The sequence below is a fragment of the Ostrea edulis genome, chromosome 10 (genome assembly GCF_947568905.1).
Source record: "Ostrea edulis chromosome 10, xbOstEdul1.1, whole genome shotgun sequence".
In the NCBI taxonomy this organism is placed as follows: domain Eukaryota; kingdom Metazoa; phylum Mollusca; class Bivalvia; order Ostreida; family Ostreidae; genus Ostrea; species Ostrea edulis.
In genome coordinates, this window is record NC_079173.1 from 30,019,206 (window position 1) to 30,031,983 (window position 12,778).

General features: G+C 36.2%; 1 protein-coding gene across 2 annotated transcripts in view; it reads right to left on the reverse strand.

The window, feature by feature from the left end:
• Positions 1-2,438: 2,438 nt before the first annotated feature.
• LOC125665736 (deleted in lung and esophageal cancer protein 1-like) overlaps positions 2,439-12,778 on the reverse strand; it is a 32,218-nt gene continuing 21,878 nt past the window's right edge. For both annotated transcript variants that reach the window (XM_056152439.1, XM_056152438.1), the window contains 9 exons: positions 10,506-10,723; positions 9,673-9,792; positions 9,460-9,551; positions 8,620-8,698; positions 6,725-6,913; positions 6,381-6,533; positions 5,452-5,605; positions 5,068-5,191; positions 2,439-3,100 (listed from right to left, as the gene is read on the reverse strand). In XM_056152439.1, coding sequence (XP_056008414.1) covers positions 2,977-3,100; positions 5,068-5,191; positions 5,452-5,605; positions 6,381-6,533; positions 6,725-6,913; positions 8,620-8,698; positions 9,460-9,551; positions 9,673-9,792; positions 10,506-10,723 — 1,253 coding nt within the window. In that variant the 3' untranslated portion in view covers positions 2,439-2,976. The remainder of the gene's footprint in view (positions 3,101-5,067; positions 5,192-5,451; positions 5,606-6,380; positions 6,534-6,724; positions 6,914-8,619; positions 8,699-9,459; positions 9,552-9,672; positions 9,793-10,505; positions 10,724-12,778) is intronic.

Here is a 12,778-nt window from a genome sequence, read left to right on the forward strand (position 1 = left end):
TGAAGTTCCTACGCTTGAAAATATCTTGGTCTTTATGCATTTTGTTTTGTGATTTTGGTTTACCATTCCTTACACTGTGTAAATGAAGGAAAACTTGGTAAAGGATGCAATTCTACATGCACCATACAATTAGTATACATGCATGTGTTGCAAAACAAAATGTACATGTAATAACCAGACATGTATCGTCATTTTTCATGGGGGAGGGGGGTACAACAGGGGAAAAAATGGAAAATTGGATTCTTCAAAATTTCTTGCCATTCAAAATAATAATTAAAAAAGATGAACGAAAACAGCAATAAAATAAAACAATTCACCCAAACAAACCAAGATGTTTTGTCCGATGTTCAAAGTCCTAATGTGGGGTGAAGGGTTAAAGAGTCTTTTACTTTGACTACCTCTATAATTCCCCCCCCCCCCTACACTTCATTTTCTTCAGTCGTTGGGGGTCGGATGGGGTGGTTAGAGTCCTCTACTATGAGTGCCTCATATCTTCATTTTCTTAATTGGTGGTGGTGTATGTCTTCTACTATTATATCAGAACTTTCAAGCTGGGGTAAGTGGGGGAGGGGTTGTCACTCAATGTATCTTTTATTTGCATTACAAACTAACAAAAAATGGATATTGTTATTAAAGGTGGGTGACAGACACTCTTGTCCTCTCCCCCTTGATGTTTGATAACGACGCATAATATGATAAACTCGATTATTACATTTTGCATTAGTACAATTTGCGTCGAGTTCGACGCAGAATGTAATAACGCAAAATGGCATAGATATATAAGATCTATTGAGCGCCAAATTAGCATAAAATGAATTGAAAATGACATTATTTAAAAATATGTTTAATTTTTAATTAATGCGTGCTTTAATTAAATGAATCAAATAAATCTGTATTATCAATTAATGAGAGCAATATTGAGTTACTAGTACTGTTCTCTTTTTATTGAATTAACGATATCATTTGTCTTAATAAGAGCACGATTATTACAAGATCATCGGTTCTCTTTCTCTCTCGTCATTATCTCTCTCGTTGTTATCTCTCTCTCTCTCTCTCTCTCTCTCTCTCTCTCATCCCATACACTCGTACAGTGTTGTATATGCAAATTTATGTACCTAAATGATTTCCTGATTTATAAATCTGCAATACTTTGACCAATAAATCATAAGGATTCATGCACAATACAGGGTAAATATTATACTCTGATACTTCCCCTGATTGAAGATAGCTGATCGGCACGGGCTAAGTGTGTCGCAGTCTGTACAATGGACAATGTTGTTTACTGTTGGAATGCAAATGGAGTTTATCGTTTTGTTTCATGGATAATGCAAATAAAGGGAGTTTTACTACTACTTAGAGTATTTTCTACAAGTGTACACGTACATCTGCGGTCCTTTACAGATATTACGAGTAGGCCCAGGTAAATAGTCGTCCGCATTCGATGCGTTTTCATGGCGAGCATACATGCCATTTTTATAAGTACAGTAGTATTTATGTCTTTGCCTTTTACTTGAAGTAATTGTGAATGGTATAGATTGTATACTCTTTGCTTATTCCATTTTATCAATAGATAAAAGATGAAATATGTCTCCGCATTTTTGTATAGTTTTGACATATTTACTGCAAATGTACGCACGTTCACGTAAAGTAAAGGCATTCTATATATATTTATCCAAATATATATATTTAGAATGATTTACTACTGTATGATATGTTTATTATAATTTTGAGCACTGCGTGGTGTTCCAAAACGTGATTTCATTTCTTGATGTCCTATAAATTAGTATCGGAGATGTACGTGTTACCTGTCGAAGCTACCCGCACAGGTAAATCGAAGACACTGATGTGAAGTGAAGCGTAGCAAAGCTCGTCCCCTTATATACCATGCGAACCCCGATACATATAACAATAGAAATTCCAACTAATATGGCGGATTAGCAGAGAAATATGGCGGACATATAGAATTATACTATATTTATTAATTCATGTCAGCTTTAATGGTTAAATTCACAAGTAGCTAGGTCGTTCATAAATCTTGTATTCATAACTAGATAAATAGATCTTGGTGCAGCTTTGAGGGAATGTACATTGTCAGAAGGTGAACAATTCATCTAGACAGTCGGGCGGTCTAGCGCGCTGTTTGGTCGAGCGGTCTAGCGCGCTGTTTGGTCGGGCGGTCTAGCGCGCTGTTTGGTCGAGCGGTCTAGAGCGTTGATTACATGCTGCTAGGAGATTTGGTTCCGTAGGTCGCGAATAAAACCACGGGTAGGGGTGGAAGTGGGTATCCAAATAAAGTGAAATTTTCTGTGCTTTATATTGAATATTTCTTCACTTCGGGCAGTTAAGTTCATTTAAGAGTTCATTGCTATTTCCGTGCTTCATATCTAAATATCAGTTGTCATGGAAACATACTATATCAAAGAAAGTAATATATCAAGTCAAAATATAATCATTTATTTCACAAAACAAACAAAACTGCAAGGAATCAATAATTATTCCAGTTTTGAAGAAATGTACAATGTAAAAACATATATCTGTAACAAAAAGTAATACTAAATATTAGCTTCTTAGTTATTCATTTTTATAAGTTTGATCAATTCCAATCAACTGCATGTATCACTTTGGGGAAAATATATTTGTATCAGTCATATTATATACTGTAAATTCCTAAATATACACGAGGAATTTATTATCGCGTAATTTCAGAAACATCACTCACGAAAAAATATTTCTCGCTTTTATTTTTATATTGCTTAAATACATGTACATGCAAAAACACTTGATCCACAGAGCACTTGTGAATTTATTATTTTCTCGCGATTTGACGTCCATGATTCATTTTGCGATAATAAGTATTCACGTAAAATAAGGAATCTACAGTAGTATATTGTTGAATATTTGTAAATGCAGTATTTAACTAACATACATGTATAGTTGTATCACAGATAATTGTTTTAAGGGTGGTGAACAAGTTGTCTACACATTGAGAATGGCCTCATGCTTTCCATCATATGAACCCTGGCCAAATAGGTACAGTTTACGAGGCTCCTCCCCAAGCTGTCCATGGAAGACATATACTCCCTCATACATCTCAGCATGCCTGTACAAGAGAAATGTAAAAATTAAGAAACATGCATCAAAATATCCTCTCTACAGAGAATGTGTTCATATTTATTCTTATTGTACATTTATATAGCAACTTATCTATTCAACACAATTACCTTAAAACACGTTACATGTACAACAAACTATAACAAAAAACAAAAAATACAAAAAAAGGACATCAAGTAATACTAAACTGAGGTAACTAAGAGCGGGCAAAACTAAAAATGATTATCTAAGACGCGCTTAAGTTTATGAGGATGAGATTTTTCCCCGTAGCGATTGTGTCTGTAACAGTGTCTGTAATATTTTTCATACATGGACATTATACAAAACAGAACTTGATCAAACCACTGGTGGCCGTATACAGACAAACCTGCATAGACATCATATACCCATATGCCAAATATGGACAGCCCATCCCATCACCAGAGATTGCAGATTGCCTGGCAGGAGCTGTCAGCTTAATTATAATAAAGGCAATGAATGACACATTGGTGGATCTAATGGAGGGATGAAGGTGTTGCAATTTCCCCTTTGGTTGAATATTTTTTCTTTAAAAAGGGTCGTTTTTTGCCATTTTAAGGCCCCTCCCTTTCTTGGGTGGAGAATGTACAAAATTGCCCCCCCCCCCTCCCCCTTTCTTGAGAGGATAATGTACAAAGTTGCCCCCCCCCCCCTTTCTTGGGTGGATAAGGTACAAAGTTGGGTCCCCCCTTTCTTGGGTGGATAAGGTACCAAGTTGGTCCCCTCCCCCATTTCTTGGGTGGATGAGGTACAAAGTTGGGTCTCCCCTCCCCCCTTTCTTGGGTGGATGAGGTACAAAGTTGGGTCCCCCCTTTCTTGGGTGGATAAGGTACAAAGTTGGGTCGCAAACCCTGAACATTTTCTGAGTCCGCCACTGAATAACCTAAGGGTAACCCAAGATTTTCATATAGGTACATGTAATTAGTGGACAGAGATCACTTGTATTTTGACTTGTGGGTAAAATGTGGACAACTTTGACTCTGGGTATAACCTGTGGACATTTTTCAGTTGTGGATAAATTGAGGACAGCTTTTACACTGTGGGTAAACTGGGGGCAGCTTTGACCTTCTACTTTTGATTTGTGGGTAAAGTGTGAACAGCTTTAATTGACATTGCATTTTGATTTGTGGTTGACTGTGGGCAGCTTTGACATTGCATTTTGATTGGTGGTTGACTGTAGGCAGCTTTGACATCCTGGGTAAACTGTAGGCAGCTTTGACTTCTGGGTAAACTGTTGGCAGCTTTGACACTGTGGGTAAACTATGGTTAGCTTTGATCTTGTATTTTGATTTGTGGGTAAACTGTGGGCAACTTTGACCTTGAAATATTAATTTTGTTCCCTTCACCATGTTAATCAGTCTCCATAGTTACAGACTGACTTACTTGGCTGTGAAGTAGACCTTAAGCAGTGTCTTATTGTTACTGATGTAAGTTATGTAACTTCCTTGTTACTGATGTGAGTTATATAACTTACTTCCTGTTACTGATGTGAGTTATGTGACTTTACTGATGTGAGTGATGTGACTTACTTCCTGTTACTGATGTGATTTACTTGGCATTGAAGTAAACCTTCAGTAAAGTCTTGCTGTTACTGATGTGAGTTATGTGACTTACTTCCTGTTATTGATGTGAGTTATGCGACTTACTTCCTGTTACTGATGTGAGTTATGCGACTTACTTCCTGTTATTTGATGTGAGTTGTGCGACTTACTTCCTGTTACTGATGTGAGTTATGCGACCTACTTCCTGTTATTTGATGTGAGTTGTGCGACTTACTTCCTGTTACTGATGTGAGTTATGTGACTTACTTCCTGTTACTGATGTGAGTTATGTGACTTACTTCCTGTTACTGATGTGATTGATGTGACTTACTTCCTTGTTATTGATGTCAGTTATGTAATTTACTTCCTTGTTACTGATGTGAGTTAAGTGACTTACTTGGCTGTGAAGTAAACCTTCAGCAGAGTCTTGCTGTTACTGATGTGAGTTATGTGAGCCTCCAGAGTCCCAGAATTTGGTTCTATGCAGAATGTGTTCTGAGAGCAAGTGTCAGAACAGGTGTCTGTAAGAAAAAGAAGTTACATCAGCAATTTGACAAAATACTAACACTAAGAATGAAACTATCAACTAAATTGTAACAAATTGTATATAATCTTATTTTATTCTGATTCAAAACAATCTTTTGTCCAATCAGCATCATATTTTGTTCTTGATGGGAGTTTGAATATAACTATTTATTAACCAGATACATGTATTTTTGATAACATTAAAGATTGCAGTGACACAATGTACTGTTTTATGGTAGTGAACATTCAAGGTTACCTATGTTAGAAATCCAGTACGAATGGGAGGCAGTCCTATTGTATATTGTGATCTGTAGCTCTCGTCTCTGACCCACGAGACAAGTACCGAAGTCCAGGGACTCATGGGATAGCTCCATCTGAGGCAGGGAAAGAGTGGCACACAGAGGAATTCTCTACCATAGCAAAAGTGGAAAACATTAATGTTTAATTCTATAAGTTTATGTACAGCATGGGAAACACCATCTCATATATTTTTATCTATAATTCCAATGTTACTTAATATTCAATTGTTTTGATTGGACAAAAATAAAGCTGAACAAGAGTTTATACATCAATAAACCCGAAAATGCGATGAATTCATACACGCCTGAAAACAAATAACATAGTGCGGGGGAAACTATTCAAATTTTTGCAATTGTTAATAAAGTGAATGAATGGGAATTATAAGAATCAAACATTCTTTTTGAAGAATTTATCGATGTGTAAACTGACCGGACATTTTACTCACAAACTTAACATAAAAGTGCTTTGCACTTTTATTCAGTTTGTGAGTATAAAATGTCAGGAGTTTACACATCGATAAATTCTTCAAAAAGAATGTTTAATCCTATATTAATATAATTTATGCAAAAAGTAGAAAACACAATGTTTATTTGACTATAAAACATATACATGTACAAACTTGAAAACACTAAATTTATTACTTCTCTAAAGTGGAAAACACATATATTTACAGGATGAACAACAATATGAGTCTAGAGTATTAGCCAGGAAATTTTACCAACTTGAATTGATTCCTAATCAATCTGTATGAAATTATTCGTGCATGCATTTCTCGTAACTGTATGTATTTCTTCTGTTTGTTGTTTAATGGAGCTACCAGAGTTGTTGTGTGTGTGTTTTAATTCATTGTATTGTATTTATTTCCTCTGTTGTTTAATGGAGTACCTGTGTCGTTGTGTTGTTGAATTCTATAATGAGATTCTCTTGAATTTCTAATTTCCGTTCCTCGGCCGTCATCTTGTCCGAGGTAGCGGTTGACAATCGTGACTCCTCGCTCAGAGGAAGAAGATCTAGACTGGTCTGGAAGGCCACCTGCACCTGTAAGCACGCAACATAGAAATACATTTAAAACATGTGCTGTCTACACTGTCTGTGAACTAGAACTAGAAGACAACCCAAAACACACTAAATAAAATCAACATGACAATTTATTCAACACCATGATATTGGAAAAGCATTTCTGTATGATAATTTTGCCAAGAGAGCCTGATATCAATCTTAGTTCTTACAATGAGGTTATGGTTTGGTCTGAGAGTTTGCATCTGTGTGGCCGTTGTTCTGGTGGAGAGTTCTTCATTGGTGGAAGGGTCCACATCCACCAGCATAAATGGCTTCTTGGTCATCATCCTGAACACTAAGGGAGTCTCCGTGTTATTCGACAGCATAGATGTGTTAATTCTCAAGCTCTCTCTGGACACCTGTTCAACAGACACAAAATCATATTTACTGCACTCGGATTTAATCAAGTTGAACTACAGCATGAACTTAAGCTTGCTGATCAACAGATTTCTCATGTCCAACCCTCATATTTACATATTTCAGTTGTCGTAAATTCATACCTAGCTGTTGTGATGGGATAAATTTGTTCATATCTCTTAAAGTTATTCATAACTTAGTTTCAAAAATACTTTGATTGTTAGTTCTGTATCTATGGAGCGCCAAATTAACATAAACTCAAATAATTGAAGATATCTTCAATTATTTGAAGATATCATCAATTCATTTGATGCGCGCAACAATTGAATTAAAGATCTCTTCAAATAATTAATGATATCTTCAATTCTGAATTATTGCGTGCATTAATTGAATTGATGATAGCATTAATTCTTCAACTGAATTGATGCGCACTTCAATTGAATTAATGATCTCTTCAAATGAATTAATGATATCAACAATTGAATTGATGCGCGCTACAATTCAATTGAAGAGAGCAATAATTGATATATTGCGCGCATTAAATCAATTGATGAGAGCAATAATTGAATTGATGCGCGCATTAATTCATTTAATGAGAGCAATAATTGATTTAATCCGCGCATTAATTCAATTATTGCTCTCTTCAATGTGAATTAATGATATCTTTAATTCATTTGAAGAGAGCAATAATTCTTTTAGAGAAAGCAACTATATAATTAAAGATATCTTCAATTCAACATATCCACAATTGAATTAATGATATCTTTAATTGAATTGTTGCTCTCTTTAAAAGAATTGATGCGCGCATTAATTCCTTATACAAAAGCATTGTAAATGATTTAAAGATATCTTCAATTGAATTAAAGAGATCATCAAATTATTTAAACCGAGCTCTAAATTAATTATTGCGAGCAATATTTCTACTAAATTGATGCTCTCATCAAATGAATTAAAGAGAGCAATAATTGAATTAATGCACGCATTAAATCTATCATTGCTCTCATTAATTGAATTAATGCGCGCATCAATTGAATTGAAGAGAGCAATAATTGAATTAATGCGCGCATTAAATCAATTATTGCTCTCATTAATTCAATTGATGCGCGCATTAATTCAACTGATGACAGCAATAATTGAATTGTAGCACCCATTAATTCATTTGATGAGAGCAATAATTGATTTAATGCACGCATTAATTCAATTAAAGACAGCAATAATTGAATTGATGATATCTTCAAATAATTGAAGATATCTTCAATTATTTGAGTTTATGTTAATTTGGCGCTCCATATGTATCAGCTGATATATTAGGAATTCGAAGAAATGTCAACTTTCATGTTAAATTATACCATATGACCTCTGAACTTAAAAGCTGTCAATCATAGGTTAGTCTTTCTGCTATAAATGATTAAATTTCAGTAAAACCATAAGCTTTCATAAATAATTTTCAAAATGCTGATTCTGATACACTTGTAGAAGGGGAGAACTATTACATGTATTGAAACACTCGGGTGAAAATTTTCCCACACTTCGTTTATTCTCTGGACAAAAGCATGCAGGTTTTGATAATCCACATTCTCTGGACATGTAAACAGGCAACCTTTATGTGATGTATCCTCACGAACTTGTAATCTCGTGAATTTAAACCAAAATAAAAGTCTTGCAAATAAAACTGGACCTGTAGTACTGGGATGGTAGAGTAACTCACCTGTCCTCCCGCCTGCAGCAGATCACTCATGGCAGATCTGTACCTCATGCCCTCATCGTCATGACACTCGATAGTCAAACTAAAATCACACCGAAAAAGATAAAAAATAATTCACTTCAAATTCCATTACAGATCGACAAGTGATGAAGATTACAGTAGTTCCTCCATGATTTTGGACACTAAAATCCATTGTCTCAGTAAATGGAGTGTCGGGAGACCTGTATAATCTACGTGTACAATGTATTTATCTACAGGGAGCATTAAGGTAGTACTCTACATCGTCATAATGGCTGACTTCCTTTAAAAACATGGATGACAAAATCGATATCAGCAATATTTGACTTTTCCTTTTCCATTTAAATACCTAGCCGAGTAGCTCAGTAGGTTAGAATACCGACTGCTGAACTGTAGGTCGCAGGTTCGAGTCCAGCAGGGGTTTTAAATTTTTTTCAAATTACCTTCTACTAAAACTGTATTTTTTGACAAAATAAAGTAAATTTTCAAATTTTCAAATTCAAAATATTTTTGTACATATCCTACACTTTTCATCTACATCAAATTTCTCTGGTGTAGCATACCTCCTTAAGCTGGTTTTAAATACAACTCAGAATAATTTTCAACAACTTTGAGTTAGTACAGTAAAAGTGTTTATTTACACATAAATTTTCCCCACGCATATATAGTTATAAATATTTGAATGATATGATATATATTATGTTCAGTTACCACATATCCCCCATGGAAAAACGCTTACTTAACCACCAGCACTTTTACAGTACTTGACCAAACATGGTTCAGGAAAATCTTTAAATCAATATACATCATCGTGTAGATACTTACAGGGCTGGTTTGATGTGGGCCATCATTTCTAGTTTGAGTGGTTCCACGCTGTACCCCTGGTCTCGCTCCACCTTACCCTCCACACAACCACCCTAAAGAATTCCATTCACAAATTGATTATATAGCAAAGCACAATGAGAAATAAAATAAAGATTTTCAAAATTTAGAAGAAAAAAAATATGATATTGATACATGTAGGAAACTGCATTTTACCTTATCCAAGCTCATGTATCCAAGAGCAAATCCCTCGCAGTCCATATCTTTGACCACCTCCTCTGTTGGGAATGGAGTGAAGGTGAAATTGACATTGGCGTGACCTCGGGCGGGGATCACCTGAATGAAGAAGTGTGAGCAGTGATGATTGATTTCCAGGGTATATTTCCTGTCTGCAGTTTTGTCTGACACATGCTCTAACCGTTTTATGCATGAATTCTCACTCTTGTCGAGTCTTAACAATGCCATATATACCATTGTCTCATTGCTTGGAAAAGGCACAAAACCACAACAACATATGTATCATGACAATGATCTCTTTGGTGGGACTTTAATCAGGAGTCATGAAGTTTAATTGGGAGTCATAATCCTTAGAGGAATTTTAATTGGGAGTCATGGTCTTTGTTAGGACTTTGATTAACCTTTGACCTTGATTGATTGATAGCATATCTGTTTAATGTCCCCCTCAAGAATCTTTCACTCATATGGAGACGTCAACATTCCCGGCAAAGGGCTGCAAAATTTAGGCCTATGCTCGGCGCTTAAAGTCTTTGAGCAGGACTGGATCTTTATCGTGCCACACCTGCTGTGACACAGGGCCTCGGTTTTGCTGTCTCATCCGAAGGACAGCTCCATTTAGTCGCTTCTTATGACAAGTAAGGGGTACTGAGGACCTATTCTAACCCGGATCCCCAGCTGTTTAGTTTTACCAATGTATAGATACTTACCAACTGTCTAGTTTTAACACTGTATAGATACTTACCAACTGTCTAGTTTTAACACTGTATAGATACTTACCAACTGTCTAGTTTTAACACTGTATAGATACTTACCAACTGTCTAGTTTTAACACTGTAGGGACTAACACCTGGGACCCCCTCATGAGCCTGGCAGAACAGGGAGATGATAGGAAGTCTCTTGGCCATTAGCTCTGCCTCTGTTGGGATGGCCTGAGATGTTTTGGTGCTGTACTGTGTACGGGTGGATCCTGCTGAGGTGGAGGGTGAGTTCGGTAAGAAGTCCGAAGGTTGTCTTCTTACAGGAACTGGAACTGTAAGTTACATTGTATATTACCTCATTAATATGCCAGAGATTAGCTCATTAATATGCCAGAGATGATTAACTTATTTAATATGCCAGAGACAGAATTTATGATCAATATTAACACAAGTAATTTATGTGTGGGGAATATTTACACTGTAATTCCGTGGTCATACAATAAGCTCGTAAATTTCCCCCACATGTACAGGTATAAATATCTGATATAATATTAATAATATATCATATTCAGTCAACACATATTTTTTCCCACGCATAAGGTTGGACATGGAAAAACGTGTACTTGACCCCCAGCATATATAACCACTCTTACAGTACACCGAACACAGAAAAGTGGACTGGCTGTAATAACTTGGTGATTAAGGTACTTGATCTGCAACCAAGAGGTCAAGCTTTAATTCTCGACCCCAATATCATGTCAAATCTAAGACATTTAATTAACATGGGTATAGTAACTATTCCTTCACAAACTGCCCTGGATTAGAGTGGACAGTCACAGGTCTTTCTGATATGACCTTCAAAATGGAGGTCCCGTGTAACAGTTAAGGCATTTATATGATAAAGAACCCTCACTGCTACAGCCCTGGGAAACATGCATAGGTTAAGATTAGTGGCATATCACCTGAAGCTGATGTTTCTACGAATGAACAAGATGTGTTTGTGAAACACTGATCTCTGGTTACAACAAAGTGGAACCAGGTCAAAGGTCAATGTTAAGGTCACAAGGTCAAAGATTTTGGTCTTGCCACAAAAAATACACATACCAAATATAAATTTCTTCCTTTTATGGTGTAAAAGATATGAAAAGGTTAAAAGTTTTTGCCACAGACAGATGGATTGACAGGCCAAAAACTATACATCCCCAAACCTTCAATTCCAGGGGCATAATATTCTTAAATAGTATGACAAACAAACAAAGAAATAGAAAAGTGAAAGGTAATATATTACATACATTTACACAACATCCCACACAAACATGCTCTGGGTTAGTAGACACTCATGCACTGAACACAATCTGTGAGATTAGTAGCTTTACTGAATATCACATGAACAAAAGCATGCAAGGATTTTTAATGGAATCTAGTGAGAGAACCTACTATTTTTTCCTAATATTTTTAAGGTCACCTTGATGCACATGAATAATTTTGCATATATGCTGCAATGAACAAAATGAAAGATTGCAAAATTGCAAATTTAATGCTGATGAAAATCTGACAATACAAGATCATGAAAATGGGCTCAAAGAATGGATGTAATTTGCAGTAATCAGCTGATAGACTTCTCCCTGTCCTTTTATATCCATAATACTGATTATTTGGGGGATTAGATTGGGTGGTGGTACTGATATTGGCTAGTACTGTAAATTTATGGTTTTACATATATGTACTTAATGGGCTCACATAATGTAGATTCCTAATAATACACAAGGGATTTAGTTTTGCTTTCATCTGCATATTACTGAAATGTAAGAACTCTTGAAAAATTCATTTTTTAATGATCTGATGTCTTCCAGTCATATCAAAAGTACCTCTTTTTCTTGCATTTACCCCTTTTCTCTCCCCTCCCCCCTTCCTCTTCTCCCTCCGTATTTCCTATCCCTTCCCTTTCCTCTCTCCTATTCCCTCCCTTTCTTTCTCATATTTCTTCCCTTTCCTCTCTCTTATCTCCCCTTTCCTCTCTCCTATTGCCTCCCTTTCCTCTCTCTTATTCTCTCCCTTTCATCTCCTATTCATTTCCTTCCTTCTATCCTCTTCTTTCCCTTTCCTCTCTCTCATACTCCCTTTCCTCTCTCTTATTCTCTCCCTTTCCTCTCTCTTATTCTCTCCCTTTCCTCTCTCCTATTCCCTCACTTTCCTCTCTCTTATTCCCCTTTTCCTCTCACATATCCCCCTTTCCTCTCTCTCATACCCCCTTTCCTCTATCTTATTCCTTTCCTTTCCTCTCTTCTCTTCCCTACCTTCCTTCTCTCATACCCCCTTCACTCTCTTATTCTCTCCCTTTCCTCTCCTATACCTTTCCTTCCCTCTATCCTCTTCTTTCCCTTTCC